The sequence below is a fragment of the Musa acuminata genome, chromosome BXJ3-11 (assembly GCF_036884655.1).
Source record: "Musa acuminata AAA Group cultivar baxijiao chromosome BXJ3-11, Cavendish_Baxijiao_AAA, whole genome shotgun sequence".
Lineage (NCBI taxonomy): Eukaryota > Viridiplantae > Streptophyta > Magnoliopsida > Zingiberales > Musaceae > Musa > Musa acuminata.
Window position 1 is genome coordinate 3,164,340 of NC_088359.1, and position 16,351 is coordinate 3,180,690.

General features: G+C 37.0%; 3 protein-coding genes across 3 annotated transcripts; all 3 read left to right on the plus strand.

Moving 5' to 3' along the window:
• Positions 1-1,128: 1,128 nt before the first annotated feature.
• LOC135652579 (ankyrin repeat-containing protein BDA1-like) lies at positions 1,129-3,710 on the plus strand. The gene has a single exon (XM_065173603.1). It carries the CDS (start codon positions 1,415-1,417, stop codon positions 2,018-2,020), a length of 606 nt encoding a protein of 201 aa, XP_065029675.1. The 5' UTR covers positions 1,129-1,414; the 3' UTR covers positions 2,021-3,710.
• Positions 3,711-3,888: 178 nt separating this feature from the next.
• Positions 3,889-5,659, plus strand: LOC135652553 (ankyrin repeat-containing protein At5g02620-like). The gene has a single exon (XM_065173555.1). The coding sequence runs from the start codon at positions 4,588-4,590 to the stop codon at positions 5,506-5,508; it is 921 nt and encodes a 306-aa protein (XP_065029627.1). The 5' UTR covers positions 3,889-4,587; the 3' UTR covers positions 5,509-5,659.
• Positions 5,660-10,927: 5,268 nt separating this feature from the next.
• On the plus strand, positions 10,928-12,769 carry LOC103970877 (ankyrin repeat-containing protein At5g02620-like). The gene is made up of 2 exons (XM_018820398.2): positions 10,928-11,547; positions 11,747-12,769. Exons 1-2 carry the CDS (start codon positions 10,966-10,968, stop codon positions 12,656-12,658), a joined length of 1,494 nt encoding a protein of 497 aa, XP_018675943.2. The 5' UTR covers positions 10,928-10,965; the 3' UTR covers positions 12,659-12,769.
• The last annotated feature ends 3,582 nt before the right edge of the window (positions 12,770-16,351 follow it).

Here is a 16,351-nt window from a genome sequence, read left to right on the forward strand (position 1 = left end):
CCAAAGCGTGGATGATTTTTTTTTTATTCTTTTGAAAAGTAAAGAAGATTATATTAGATCAGCTAAAGCTGCAAAATCGGAAGAGGTCAAAGTTGTCCAACGAAGACGAGAGAAAAAAAGGGTGATTATTCATCCAAAAAAAATTAGCATCGTCATGAGCTACGAGATCGAGAAAGCGATCAAAATATTTAAACCGGACGACTTGAAGGAAACGGACGACCGGGATAATGGTATGGAGACCCACGAGTCTCGCTGTTAGGGTTGAAGAAGTTGATAAGCCGGACAGGACACCAAGGTGATGTTAGGTTAACGTGTTCAGCATGCAGTCCCGTGAGCACGGCTGTTGAAGTCTGCAAAAACATCCAATTTTTCTCCGAACAATTGCGCACGCTGTTGCTATCCCACTCGCCGTTCGGCTTTCGTCTCCCTCGCTGCGTTTGCACCGCATCGATTTCATGGGATAAGATGCTTCAAAGGGACTGCAGTGGCCACTGTGAGCTCGATGACCCAGTCGTCTCTTTGGCGTCTGGTGAGGACAGGCTCAACAAGAAGAAATCATTCTTGGCCCTTCAAATCCACTAGAATCAAGGCTCTTAGTCTCAGCGAAACAGACCTCATCAAACCCTATATTTCCATCTGGCTGATGATACATCAGGAGGGAGGGATGGATGAATGAAAAAAAGCTTGCAGATAAATCGACGCTAGAACACCTATATATGGAGGCTTGTGATTGGAGCAGTTCCTCCTTCTTGTACAGCCTGTCCTCACCAGACGCCAAAGAGACGACTTGGTCATCGAGCTCACAGTGGCCACTGCAGTCCCTTTGAAGCATCTTATCCCATGAAGTTGATAAGTCGTCCGGTGGATATTAGGGTTTCTGTAGACTTATATAATTTATTAAATCCGATAGACTTATATAATTTATTAATTTTGTCCTGACCTTTACTCGGGTTTCTGTAGGTGGATATTAGGGGACACATCGTCATATGGATCGGTCGTATCAGATAGTAGACAGGTCGTGTCTGTCATTTTCTACGTGAAGAAAAGTTAGGAAAAGCTATATCATAAGTCCATCATGTTTCATCAACATTCTCAAACACAAAGACCGCACATCGACTGTCCCACCTTCACTTCATTCTCTCGATAGTTTCGGCGAACGAGAAAGCAAGCTGAGAAAAAGTATTCTACCAAGTCCAGACTAATGGGATGCAAGTCCAGAGGAAGCAACTTACGTTTTGGAGACGACTTCTTCAACAAGGCCGGCGTCTTGATGGAGACAGGACCAAGAAGACCGACCGGGAGGAATCGTTAGAGATTTTTAGCCTATATATAGGCGTCCTAACTTCGAGTTGTTTGTGACCAAATCGAGAGAGAGAGAGAGAGAGAGAGAGAGTGTGTGTGTGTGTAACTAAGCATGGATCCGAGACTAGAGGAAGCAGCTTATGCGGGAGACCTCACTTTGTTGCGGCGTTTGCTACAAGAAGACCGGCTCCTGCTCCACAGGCAAGCCATCGCCGCGGCTCACCTGTCGGACAGCCCCCTCCACATCGCTGCATCGCTCGGCCACTCCGACCTGGTCCGGGAGATCCTCGCCGTAAACCCGGAGCTCGCGCATGGCCGCAACAGCGAAGGCCTTTCCGCCTTGCACCTGGCCGCTGCCCAAGGCCACTTATCCGTGGTGAACGAGCTGCTGCAGTACGCAGCCGCTGCCAATCTCTGCTTGGCCACCGACAACGATGGCTTAATCCCGGCCCACACTGCAGCCTTACGAGGCAGGCTTGATGTATTGACTGTGTTACTGGATGCGTGCCCGGAGTCCGCGCGAGCTGTGACATCGCAAGGTGACTCCATCCTTCATCTTACTGTGAAATCAAACAGCTTCGAGACCGTGCAGTTCTTGCTGAACAGAACGGATGAGAACGATGAGCTGCTCAACTCTGGAGATGCGAAAGGCAACACCGTCCTGCACCTTGCTGTGGCCAGAAAACAGCTCCAGGTAGGTATTCCTGATCCCGATTAGAGGAAATAGATTTAAATGTCTTCTTCTTCTTCACAAGGTTTTTATGCATCCCGTACATCTTGAGACACAGCCTTCTCATAGCAAAAAGATACAAGTATTTTGCATTTCATTCACGAAAAGCAAATGGAAATAGTAAGGAGCTACATGTTCAAATTAAATTCAGACACAAATAAAACATCATCATAGTACAACATAAATCTCATAATATTTAGATTTAATAATTTTAGAAATTTAAATCTCCTAAAAACTAACTTAGATAAACAGAATTCTGGTTTTTCTCCATTACCCCCTTTATTTGAAATAAGTTCTCGATGAAAATATCATATTAAATAATTATTTATGAATATGACATAATATTAATAATGATGTCTAATAGTGCTTATTCTTTTAACATGTTCAATAAATATCTTGGGTGATAATCCTTTCGTTAATGGATCTGTAATCATAAGGACAATGCTAATATATTCAATTAATATTATTTATTTCTAAACTTTCTTTTTTCACCGCTAAATATTCCATTTTCATATATTTATCACCTTTATAGCACTCACTTTTAAAGAAGAATACTATTACAAAATTATCATAATAAAGTTTTAAATTTTTTTAAAGAGTAAATCATGAAAACGAGATTTGAGCTTTTGAATTGTAGCCTTAAAACATGTCACAAACTAAACTTCTATGATGAATGTAGCAATGATGGACTGCTTTTATTTTGCCCTCATCCACAAAATTGCTCCTCAACTAAAAGGAACAAATAGTCAAGTGTTATTTTTTTTATATCAACACATCTAGCAAAATCTGAATCTAAACATCCAATTACTTCGAGATTATTTGATCTCCTATGAGCGAGTATATAATCCTTCATTCCTCATAAATATCTTATAACTTTCTTTATAGCTTTTTAATAGTCAAATCTAGAATTACTTTGATATCTGCCCAATATTCCAATAGCAAAACTGATGTATGACCTAATACAAATTTAGGCATGCATTTAACTTTCCAGGATAGATACATAAGGAATTCTTTTCATTTGTTCCAATTCATTCTTTGAACATTGCATAAGATAAATTTACCCCCTTTCCGAATTGGAATAATACCTCCTAAATAATTTTTTTTACTTTTTAAAAATTTTATTAATATATTTTTTATGAGATAATCCTAACAATCCTTATGATTGATCTTAAAATATTTTAATTCCTATCACATACATGGGTTGCCTCTCTCATATTTTTTTAATTCAAAGTTTTTAGAAAGATATGTTTTATTTCATATAATAAACTAAGATTATTAGTAGCAAGCAAAATATCATCAACATTTACAATCCAAAATATAAACTTGCTCTTGCCAACCTTCATATATGTACATAGATCAACAGTATTTGCATAAATGTAAAGGATTTTATGTATCATTAAACTTAAGATATCATTATCGAGAAGTTTGTATAAATTTATATATTGATTTCTTAAGTTTATATATCATGTGTTTTTCATATCTATTTTGTATAACTCTAAGTTATAATGAGCTACTATGATCGTAAAAATTCTGAAAAAATCTTTTCTGAAGATTAAATAAAAAAATCTTTTAACTCTTTGAGTGAAACCTTTAGCACCAAATCTGACCATGTGTCTTTTGATATTATCATTCAAGTAATATTTGATCTTAAAGACCTATTAATAATCGACCTTTTTTACATCCTTCAAGTAATTCATCAAAGGTCTCAAACTTGATTTTCATTCATATATTTTAATTTTTGCATTAACCATCTTTATAGAAATTATAGTTTCAATGGCCTATGAAAATAAAACTGGACCATCGAATATAACTAAGTCATAATTATTAGAAATAATAGATCTCCTTTATCTTTGAGATATTCTTAATGTTATTTTTTGTGATTCACTTATTGTAGATCGATTGATATTTATTGGAATGATTGATCATTTATTGATTTATTGCTCTTGAACATTATCGAATTGTTTAACAGTTTGGGGAACAAGAAGTTACTAGTAAAGCTACCTCTATTTGAATTTTTTAAATAATTATATTTCGTGATTCACCACTCTCACTTATTTTACAATTCTGGGAATAAAATCTATACCTCTTAGATTATAAATATTAAATAATAAAAACATAATTTGATACGATAATAAGATAAATAAATTAAAAAATAAAAGCTATAAATAGTAAATCATGACTCTGATACCATATCTAAATAGTTTAATCCTTGCACAACTAAAACATCATTGTGCACAACATAAATCTCATGATCTTTAGATTTAATGTTTTTTTATAAGAAAATCAACTTTAATTGAAAAAAAAATACCTTGACATAATTCTAGTTTCCCTTGTTTTGACATATGCTATGGATGAAAAGAGAGGATCATGTTCCAAAATTTATAGTGACAAAAGATGTCTTTCATCAAAATATTAATTTGAAATTAATATATATTCATTAGGAAGACAAATCTATTTGAGAATTACATCTTTTATCGTTAATAGATACGATCTTTAATATCATAAGAATCAAAAGTCATGTGTGCCACGTTAATTCTGACACATAGCTCGAATGAATGCAGACCGTGAAGTTGCTTCTGGGAAGGCGAGGTATCGAAGTTAACGCCACAAACATGAGAGGCGACACCGTCCTTGATATGCTACTGGATTCACCCTGCCAACATGGAGATCTATTGTTGGGAGAACTGATTCGGGCAGCAGGTGGAAGAACCGCCGCAAAAGAAGAAAGGAAGACTCAGCCGAAATCGTCACCGAGTGATGCCAGAGCCTCTGCCACTGTCGCGTCACACAGAAGCCGACCAAATCGTTCTGAACGTAAAGAAAAGTACAACAACAAACCAGAAGCACTAATGGTGGTGGCGACGTTGATCGCCACCATCACATTCCAAGCTGGGCTGACCCCCCCTGGTGGGTTTAAGCAGAAAGATGATGGTGGGCCGACTCCCCCCAATGCAGAAGTCAATTTTGATGGGAGTTCAAGTGAAGGGGAGGCAGTTCTAAAAGATGGTCTCAAGTTATTCCTGCTGTTCGACATGTTCGCGTTGTTTGCATCCTTGAGCATCATCCTCTTGTTGATATGTTGTGTGCCCACACAGACTAAAATGATGACGGGAACCCTAAAGTGGATTCTATGGCTGGCGGTGTTCTCGACGGCATTAGCATTCTCGACCGCCATTATGCGAATATTTCCCTATCAGCTCGACACTGTCATCCTTCTCATGAGTTGGTTGGGAATCCTCAGTCTCTTCATGGTTTGGGTGTGCATTAGAGCGATCAGGTGGTTGTTGCGCAAAGGTGGATGCTGGAAGAAGAAAGATGGAGAAGGAGGAAGCCACGGAGGCCCCAGAAGGGCCGTTGCCATCGGCGCGAAGATTGTGGTGGGCGTGTTGATAATAATTATTTTTGGAGTAGTTCTTATTGTAAATTATTTAGTGTTTGTTTATGTAGCAAATAGGTCAAATAATAGAATAATATGATCTATCATTATTCTTATATGGTTTATCCTTTATCATCTTTTAAAGTTACTTTATCTTATTTTCAGAATGTAATTTGCTTTTCTGTAAACTTGTTCCTGTACGTCATCATCTATAAAAAAATTAATGGAAGTTCATTTTAGTGTGTTTTCCATTTTTTTACACAGTATATAGTAAATATGTAACTTTAGTCTTTATTAACTTTTGTTTTGTTCTCACAGATGATTTATACAAATTTTGTGGAACGCTACATCTCACACATATTAGTGACTTATTAGGAAATTAATTTCGGTGAAGGAAAAACTGACATATATATAATAAAAAAAATTAGGAAGAAATATTTGTTTGAACCCTTAGCCAACAATTTTTGCATCTTGATCACATAAAGGATGACACATGTTCGATCGATTGGCTAATAAAGATCACTTTTAAGTCCATTCTAATTGAGATCAAGACCTTACAGAAGATTAAGTCAGGAAGTCCCCAGTAAGACTCCTTTGATACTTAGGGTTAATAAAAGTAATCAATTATCTTGAGCCATAAGCCCCCATGTATAGACTAGAGGGTCTTTTTATAATGTGATAGATAACCAATGGAATTAGATCATAATGATTACCTAGAACAGTCATACGTATCATCTATTAATAAGTTATGGTAACATGCATCGAACTCAAGAGCATGAAGTAATAATTCATTGAATCAGCCTTTCGATCAATGCTATATAACTGATCTTATGGGACCGAATCGATATATCGATTATATGGTTCAAGCCCACACATATAAAAAATCTTGTCAGGCTACTAACCTAATAAGGTCAAATCCCTCAAGACATATCAACCAAATGGGAGTAGAGTATTGGCTTGATGGGAGTGATGTATAGGTGATTGCCTACATGTCATGCCTCTCATATCAGATATAGTGTTGATTGTATAATTAGATTTGATCATTAACTAGATTATCATAATGTTTATTCATTTATTTTTCTCTATTTATATAGGAAGAAATTTAAAAAATAAAATTTATGTTTATAGATAGATTAATAGCCTTGTATTATCAATAAATTATAAATAATTAGATTATATAATAATAATAATAATAATAATAATAATAATAATAATAATAATAATAATAATAATAATAATAATAATAATAATAATAATAATAATAATAATAATAATAACTGAAGGTGATAACTGGTGATAAATAATTTATGTTTATAGATAGATTAATAGTCTTTTTACAGGGGATTTTAACTGAAGATGTCTTTATGCAGCAACCCCCTGGTTTTGTTTATCACCAGTATCCAAGACATGTCTGCAAATTACAAAAAGTCATTTATGGACTCCGTCAAGCTCCACGAGCTTGGTATACTGAACTTGGATCATTTCTGATATCAATTGGCTTCATTAACTCCAAGCTGATACCTCTTTATTCCTACGACAACAACATGGAAATACAATATATCTTCTAGTATATGTAGATGATATTATTGTTACAGGCAATGATCCCTTAGAGATTCAGACATTTTTAAAGCAATTGGCTAATCGATTCTCCCTCAAAGATTTAGGACCCTTGAGCTACTTTCTGGGAATGGAAGTAATATTTACATCCTCAGGTCTCCTCCTTTCACAGAGAAAGTATATTCAAGACTTATTATCAAAGACAAATATGTAGGATGCGAAAGAAGTTGCTACTCCTCTCTCTACTAGTGAATCACTCAAATTATGTGATGGCAACCCTACCACGGACTCAACTCGATACCGACAAGTACTTGGCTCCTTACAATACTTGGCTCTCACCCGTCCAGATATCTCATTTGCAGTCAATAAATTATCTCAATACATGCACCAGCCTTCTGCTATGCATTGGTCTGCGGTTAAACGAATTTTGCGGTATCTTAAAAGGACCCTTAATCATGGTCTCTTTCTCCACAAAACCACTCAACTTCATCTTCATGCCTTTGCTGATGCTGATTGGGCGGGAAACTTTGATGATAGAACCTCCACGTCAGGATATGTGATTTTTCTTGGATCTAATCCAATCAGTTGGAGTTCTAAGAAGCAAAAGACAATAACCCGGTCTACAATTGAAGCTGAATATCGTGCTATTGCTACCGCTACTGCTGAACTCAATTGGGTCACAAATCTCCTCAAGAAACTCAAAGTTAGTTCTACCCTTACTCCTACAATATATTGTGACAATGTTGGAGCTACCTACTTATGTGTCAATCCAGTGTTCCGCTCACGCATGAAACACATTGTCATTGACTTTTACTTCGTGCGAGATCAAGTTGTCATACATCAACTTCGTGTCTCTCATGTCCATATGGCTGATCAACCAGCAGACTCACTCACGAAGCCTCTAGCCTGCAAACTATTTTTGTTGCATCCAAGATCCTTGACAGGAGCTCGATCTTGCGGGGGGCATGATAACAGAGAGTTTCCTCAACTGCATAGCAGATAAGATTTCCTCAACTGTATGAGGCAATCTCTCTGCTCAGTTAAAGAAATCTTATCTTTCACCATGTATAAATAGACTTCATATGATACTAATTGAAATGTGTTTTTCTTCGTTCTCTCGTTTCTTCGCTACTCCTCTCCTTAAAATAGTAGTTAGATGCACTTTAGCATAGTTTGCTAGCCAATTGGCAACTCTGTTACATTTATGATATCAAGAAAGAGTTAAAACGTCTTAACGATAAAGGGAGGATGCTTAAGGGAAATTGGGATGTGCCACTTAGGATGTCCACAAAGCACTTCAAATCAATTTCAATATGAATACTACTGAAACATCGAATAAGATTTTAGAGAGGCTACGATGAATATATGCAACTAGCAAAAAGGACACCACTAGTATTAAAATGCCAAAAACTAGTACCCTCCTTGACATATTGATTGAAAGAGTTACCACAGTTCAATTTTAGCCACCTAGATTGAGGCCTAGTTCAAGAGATCGTTTCATAGAAACTTTAGAATGATCCTATAATAATAATAAAAAATTATCCTAACAAAGATAGTATTAGAAGAAGCTTTGAGTTGCTAAAAGATCCAATTTGAAGGAGGAAAAGAGGAAGAGAAGTGTGATTTTGATAGCTTTCCAAAGAAAAATAACTATAAGACAAGAGAAAAAAAGATAGACAAAAGTCTTATTGTTAGCAAGGCAGAAAATATACAAATTGGAGGTAGAGAAACCAAGTGTGACAAGTCTTTCTGTGGGAAAGTGGTGATGCAACAATTTTCCTGGAAAAAGTTTTGATTCAGTGAATCACTAGGAGATATCACAAATGACACCACCAATCCCATTCACTAGGAGATATCACAAATGACACCACCAATCCCCACCGGAGAAGAGTAAGTCTGTGTTGAGAATCAAAAGATAAATAGATTTAGTGGATGAAAAACTTGTGCTATTAGAAATAAAAAATCATCTTTATAAGACTAGAAGATGTCAACAAGAGAGGTACTAAACCAAGAGTAGAATAAATTCGAATTCCAACATCCATTAATTAAGAGAAAAGAATCCTTCACATTAGGAACAAATACATCTATTTTTTTAAAAACACTGGTTTGAAAGCAATCACGGAGCATATTGATAGAATAGCCATCTCCCACAAATTTGCAAAACTCAAATTTCAAGAAATCCATAGCAAGCACAAATAGCTTCCAACACCAACTGGAGTTGAAAGGGGAAGAGGCACTCTAAGATTCGATAGTGTCATACTTAGCATAAGCAACCTTGACCCAAACGATATCAGCACTATTAGGAAGATAAAAAAATTCTTTTGACATGCAATGCATATTTGGTTATGTGCATGTCCTTGATGCCCAAGCCACTAATGAACTTAGGCAAAGTGATGGTGTCCCAAGAGAGCAAGTAAAGAGACCTTTAGAGTTGTCATGGTTGGACCAAAGGAATATGTGGGTTAATGAAGAGATTTTATTAATAACAGTAGAAGGAGACACTTAAGGAGTGTATAGGGATGGAGTTTAAGTACAAATTAATCAAGGTGACACAACCAGCTTGTGATAGAAGGGAGCCTTGCCATTTACCAAACTTGCTGGTAATCGGTTGAATGATACTATTTATACTAGAAATTGAAATGTTCACACTTAATTCCATTGGAATTCTGCCACTTGTACCATCCAAATAAATATTCACAATAAATGAAAGATTTCGACTGCTAATATATCGATAAACATTTCTTCAGCGGATCATTGAAATGGAGAAGTCCTGTGTAGATTTTTTGTTCCCACTCCCATCTTTCTTTCGCTGAAACTACTTGGAAAGTGATGATGGAGCGAGCCATTTCGGCTTGTCCCAAAGCGTGGATGACTTTTTTTTTCTGTTGAAAAGTAAAGAAGATTATATTAGATCAGCTAAAGCTGCAAAATCCGAAGAGGTCAAAGTCGTCCAAGCAGGACGAGAAAAAAAAAAAGGGTGATTATTCATCCAAAAAAAATTAGCATGGTCATGAGCTACGAGATCGAGAAAGCGATCAAAATGTTGAAACCGGACAACTTGAAGGAAACGGACGACCGGGATAATGGTATGGAGACCCACGAGTCTCGCTGTTAGGGTTGAAGAAGTTGATAAGCCGGACAGGACACCAAGGTGATGTTAGGTTAAAGCGTTCAGCATGCAGTCCCGTGAGCACCGCATCCAATCCGATGAAATGATGACTTCGGCAAAAACATCCATCCAATTTTTCTCCGAACAATTGCGTACGCTGTTGCTATCCCACTCGTCGTTCGGCTTTCGTCTCCCTCGCTGCGTTTGCAACGCATCGATTCCTTGGGATAAGATGTTTAAACGGGACTGCAGTGGCCATGTGAGCTCGATGACCAAGTCGTGTCTTCGGCGTCCGGTGAGGACAGGCTGTACAAGAAGGAGGAACTGCTCCAATCACAAGCCTCCATATATAGGTGTTCTAGCGTCGATTTGTCTGCAAGCTTGTTTTCATTCATCCGTCCCTCCCTCCCTCCCTCCTGATGTATCATCAGCCAGATGGAAATATAGGGTGTTGATGAGGTCTGTTTCGCTGAAACTAATTAAAAATTTAAGTGAAGATAGGTTTTAGGAAGATATTATTGTAATTAGAAGAAAAGTTAGGAAAAGCTATATCGCAAGTCCATCTTGTTTCATCAACGTTCTCGAACACAAATACCGCACGTCGACTGTCCCAGTCTCGCTTCATTCTCTAGGTAGTTTCGGCGAACGAGAAAGCAAGCCGAGGAAAAGTATTCTGCGAAGTCCAGACCAATGGGATGCAAGACGAGAGGAAGCAACTTACGTTTTGGAGACGACTGCGTCAACAAGGCCAGCGTCTTGATGGAGACAGGACCAAGAAGACCGACCGGGAGGAATCGTTAGAGATTTTTAGCCTATATATAGGCGTCTTAACTTCGAGATGTTTGTGACCAAATCGAGAGAGAGAGAGAGAGAGAGACAGAGTAACTAAGCATGGATCCGAGACTAGAGGAAGCAGCTTATGCGGGAGACCTCACTTTGTTACGGCGTTTGCTACGAGAAGACCGGCTCCTGCTCCACAGGCAAGCCATCGCCGCGGCTCACCTGTCGGACAGCCCCCTCCACATCGCTGCATCGCTCGGCCACTCCGACCTGGTCCGGGAGATCCTCGCCGTAAACCCGGAGCTCGCGCATGGCCGCAACCGCGAAGGCCTTTCCGCCTTGCACCTGGCCGCTGCCCAAGGCCACTTGTCCGTGGTGAACGAGCTGCTGCAGTACGCAGCCGCTGCCAATCTCTGCTTGGCGACCGACAACGATAGCTTCATGCCCGCCCACACTGCAGCCTTACGAGGCAGGCTTGATGTATTGACAGTGTTACTGGATGCGTGCCCGGAGTCCTTGCGAGCTGTGACATCGCAAGGTGACTCCATCCTTCATCTTACTGTGAAATCGAACAGCTTCGAGACCGTGCAGTTCTTGCTGAACAGAACAGATGAAAACGATGAGCTGCTCAACTCCGGAGATGCGAAAGGCAACACCGTCCTGCACCTTGCTGTGGCCAGAAAACAGCTCCAGGTAGGTATTCCTTATCCCAATTAGAGGAAATGAATTTGTCTTCTTCTTTTCACCAGGTGTTTATGCATCTCTGCACCTTCTGATACGAGAACTTTCCCACAACAAAAGATAAATACTCTTTGCATTTCAATCAAAAAAAGGCAAATGGAAATACCGAGGAACTTCCTGTTCATAGCTCTGGTAATACGATTGAATGCAGACCGTGAAGTTGCTTCTGGGAAGGAGAGGTATCGAAGTTAACGCCACAAACATGAGAGGCGACACCGTCCTTGATATGCTACTGGATTCACCCTGCCAGCTTGGAGATCTGTTGTTGGGAGAACTGATTCGAGCAGCAGGTGGAAGAACCACAGCAGAAGAAGGGAAGACTCGGCCGAAATCGTCACCGGGTGATGCCAGAGCCTCTGCCACTGTCGCGTCACACAGAAGCCGACCAAATCGTTCTGAACCTAAAGAAAAGTACAACAACAAACCAGCAACACTAATGTTGGTGGCGACGTTGATCGCCACCATCACATTCGCAGCTGGGCTGAACCCCCCTGGTGGGTTTAAGCAGAAAGATGATGGTGGGTCGACTCCCCCCATTGCAGAAGTCAATTTTGATGAGAGTTCAAGTGAAGGGGAGGCAGTTCTAAAAGATGATCTCGAGTTATTCCTACTGTTCGACATGTTCGGGTTGTTTGCATCCTTGAGCATCATCCTCTTGTTGATATGTTGTGTGCCCAGACAGACTAAAATGGTGATGGGAATCCTAAAGTGGATTCTATGGCTGGCGGTGTTCTCGACGGCATTAGCATTCTCGACCGCCATTGTGCGAATATTTTCCTATCAGCTCTACACTGTCATCCTTCTCATGAGTTGGTTCGGAATTCTCAGTCTCTTCATGATTTGGGTGTGCTTTAGAGCGATCAGAGGCTTGTTGCGCAAAGGTGGATGCTGGAAGAAGAAAGATGGAGAAGGAGAAAGCCAGGGAGTCCCCACAAGGGCCGTTGCCATCCGCACGAAGATTGTGGTGGGCGCGTTGATGATAATTATCTTTGGAGTAGTTCTTATTGTAAATTATTTAGTGTTTGTTTATATATTAAATATGCCAAATAATAGAATAATATGATCTATCATTATTCTTATATGGTTTATCCTTTATCATCCTTTAAAGTTACTTTATCTTATTTTCAGAATGTAATTTGCTTTAATCATTATTAACTTTGGTTTTGTTGTTACAGATGATTTATTAGAGTTTTGTGGAACATTATATCTCTTACATATTAATGATGTATTTATTTAAAAACACTGGATTCAGCAAATCTAAAACTAATCAATAGTACAATGATGCACTAATATATTTATAAAATCTTAAATATCTGAATCATTATCCATACTTGAATAATTTAGAACCGACATAATATTAAATGGTGCATAAAAGATAACAAGGATTTAATGTATAGAATTATCAATTATTAACAACTGTGTGCCTATACTTATGTTGCACTTCAAAAAAAACATAATTAATCCTTCATAAATACTTTTTTTTTATTATATGAAAGGAATTTAGAATATCTTTTATGTCTAATTTGGATTTTTTTCTGTATCAACTATAATATTTTTATATTATTACTATTTTTATTTAATTTTTTAGGATATTCATTTTATTTGGAAAAATAATGAATGTATTCTTCAAATATGTATTATGCAACCCCTCTGCTACATGTTTTTATTGTCATCAACTCTTTCGGTGGTTATTATTATTATTATTATTATTATTCTTTTAAAGGCTGATGTCACAATTTATTGTTCAATTACATTTATTTTTTTCCTTTTCATCAAGCTTTTAAAATTTGTTCTACGATGAAGATGGATTTACAACTATAGACTTGTCATAAGTTTTTTTTATTTTTATTATAAAAATAAGTATTAATTACTCTTATATATGTTATATGTATAGTAATATGGTTAAATTCCCCAAAAATCAAAATTCAATATACAAATTTATAATTTCATAATAAAATTACAAGTTATCATCAATTTCAAGTGAAATTAGTAGGGAGAACCCACCTCAATCATATATCACATGACTATTAGCTCAGCATAAAGAACAAACCTATGTCATATGATAGACACCTAAGTCCCACAAAAAAAGGCTTGTTATAAAGATTCTTCAATTTACTATTATCAATATCAATTACTGTTTACTCATGATTTCACTTTTTATTTCAATCTTAATTTGAGTATAGATGGGATTAGATGAGACGCCCAACTTTATCTTTTTTTACATTGATCATCGAATAAGCAAACAAGCATTAGAGTCATCCTTTTAGTTGTCTTTTTCTCTCAAGCATGATCACAATTTTACTATGCTTAATCCGAGATACGATAACAGTTCCACCGACCCATCCATTTGAAGTCGAAGAATCATCCATATGACACAAAGGTTTTTTAAATATGTCAACCGTTTTAACCCTAAGTGTCAAATAGGTGTTAATTATGTGACATTGATGAATTGTGTCAATCATGTGATATGAAGGTATAATCCACATGATGCTAAAGTATCGATCATATCTTTATTCCTATATTATATTTTAATATATTTTATTAAATGACTCAGATAACTTGATTTATAAAGATTTTGACTCTTAATCGGAAGATTATATATTCACAATCAACTCATGTATTTTAATGCCATAATATTTTTAAAAAATACTATTGTAAAAAATAGAATGGAGGAAAAAATGAAAATATAAAAAGTATAAGCTTGAGTTTTTTCCCATAAATATATCCTCCTTTACGAAAGATGATGCCTATGGTCCGATCGCACTTGACGTAGAATAATATTTAGCAGTTAAAAGTGGCACCCCTAATAGTTCCATGTTAGGAATCCTAACGACAAGTCCACTAAAAGTCACTAAGCTAAGGTAATTAAGATATTAAAGTGATCAAACCACAAGCATATGCATTGTTTTGTATCTTTCTTTGCAATCATAAGATAATACATTATTTTAGTTAGGTTAGAAACTAATCCAAATCAAATATTAGGACAATCTTTTTGCCTCTCATGCAACCTTGAATCAATACCTCTTATGGTCAAAGTCTTCAAATAGACTTCGTACAAGTCATTGTTAATTGTTGGCCTCATGTGAAGTGCTCTGACTCATCATGCATGAACTTGAATGGATGATAGAGCAACGAGGGAATGAGACATGCATCTACAATAAAAGATTTGAGCAACGAGGGAATGAGACATGCATCTACGATAAAAGATTTGGTTGACGTAAAGAGCCACCGAATCATGGTGACATAGGTCGTAAGACTCGAGTCTAGTTGGATAATGACTCATACGTAAATTAGATATTTGGTCTCCATACCCAACTAATTAGATCGAATTAAGGTGTTTTATAAGCTAATAATGCAATAATACATCCTTTGAGCTTCATCTTTTCAGTCGCTTAAAAATATTTCTTCTTTATCCAAACTTTATATACTCCTTGAAACTCTGAAATCTAACCTAATAATGCAATAATACATTCTTCGAGCTTCATCATTCGATTCACTTAAAAATATTTCTTCTTCGAGTCAAACTTTATATTCTTCTTATAACTTTGAAACCTTCTTATGCAATACAAGCGAAGACTAACATCGAGAGACTATGGGGCTATGAAAACTTCATAACTAATTTAGATTTCATATTCTCCAAAGACTAATGTTGAAAATATATTTAATAGAGTCCTTCAATACTTAACATACATCTTTAAATATCTAAGATAAGAGAAAGAAGCAAAAATAAATTGATAGCTCGAATTCTAGATGATTGGATGAATGTTTTACGTTACAATCCATAGTAACATGACAATGTTTTTTGTTCTTAGCCTATTGACTCCGAACAAGAAAGTTGATGATTGGTAAACAAAGAAAATTATGAAATCATAAAGAATTCATCTTTCATTTTCGTTGCCATCTTAATGGAAAACTATGCATCAACTTCTGGGAAAGAAAAGATTAGAACTTTGTGATGTTAGGTAGAAAGCCACAGTGAGGACTTACAAGACCAATTTGGCACCACAAGCTATTGGTCATTGTCTATATCATGCAAGGACATGAGGAGGAACATCTAGAATAGGAAGTTGGACCACTGAACAACTTTCTATCTTGTGGTTTCCATGGATTCTTTTACTTATGATTAATAATTCCATTTCCTAAAGTTAGATGCCTCTTCATTGATTTCAATTAATGGTAGCTGCTTTTTGACTTGCTCATTTTTGCAAGTCATGGGACCTATGTCATATGATGTACTCATGCGCCAAAGCTTCTTCCAAAACGAAGGAGAGTAATCTTTTTTCTGTCTTTTTCTCCTTTTTTTTTTGGAATTAAGATATTCTTATAATTTTTCTCTACGTTGGTGTAGTTTTTCTTTCTCAAAAGAAGCAATTATACCTCCTAATTTGATTTAGGGTTTCACTTAAAAGGGTAAGACTGTAGGCTATTAAAACTCACTATCAGCTGAATCTGATGGGTTGTCAGCCCGTCAGCCCAACAGTTTATGCATCTCTGTACCTTCTGAGACGAGAACTTTCTCATAGCAAAAGATAAATACTCTTTGCGTTTCATTCAAAAAAAGCTAGTGGAAATACTAAGGAACTTCCTGTTCATAACTCTGGTAATACTATTGAATGTAGAACGTGAAGTTGCTTCTGGGACGGCGAGGTATCGAAGCTAACGCCACAAACATGATATGCTACTGGATTCACCCTGCAAACATGGAGATCTATTGTTGGGAGAACTGATTCGGGCAGCAGGTGGAAGAACCGCCGCA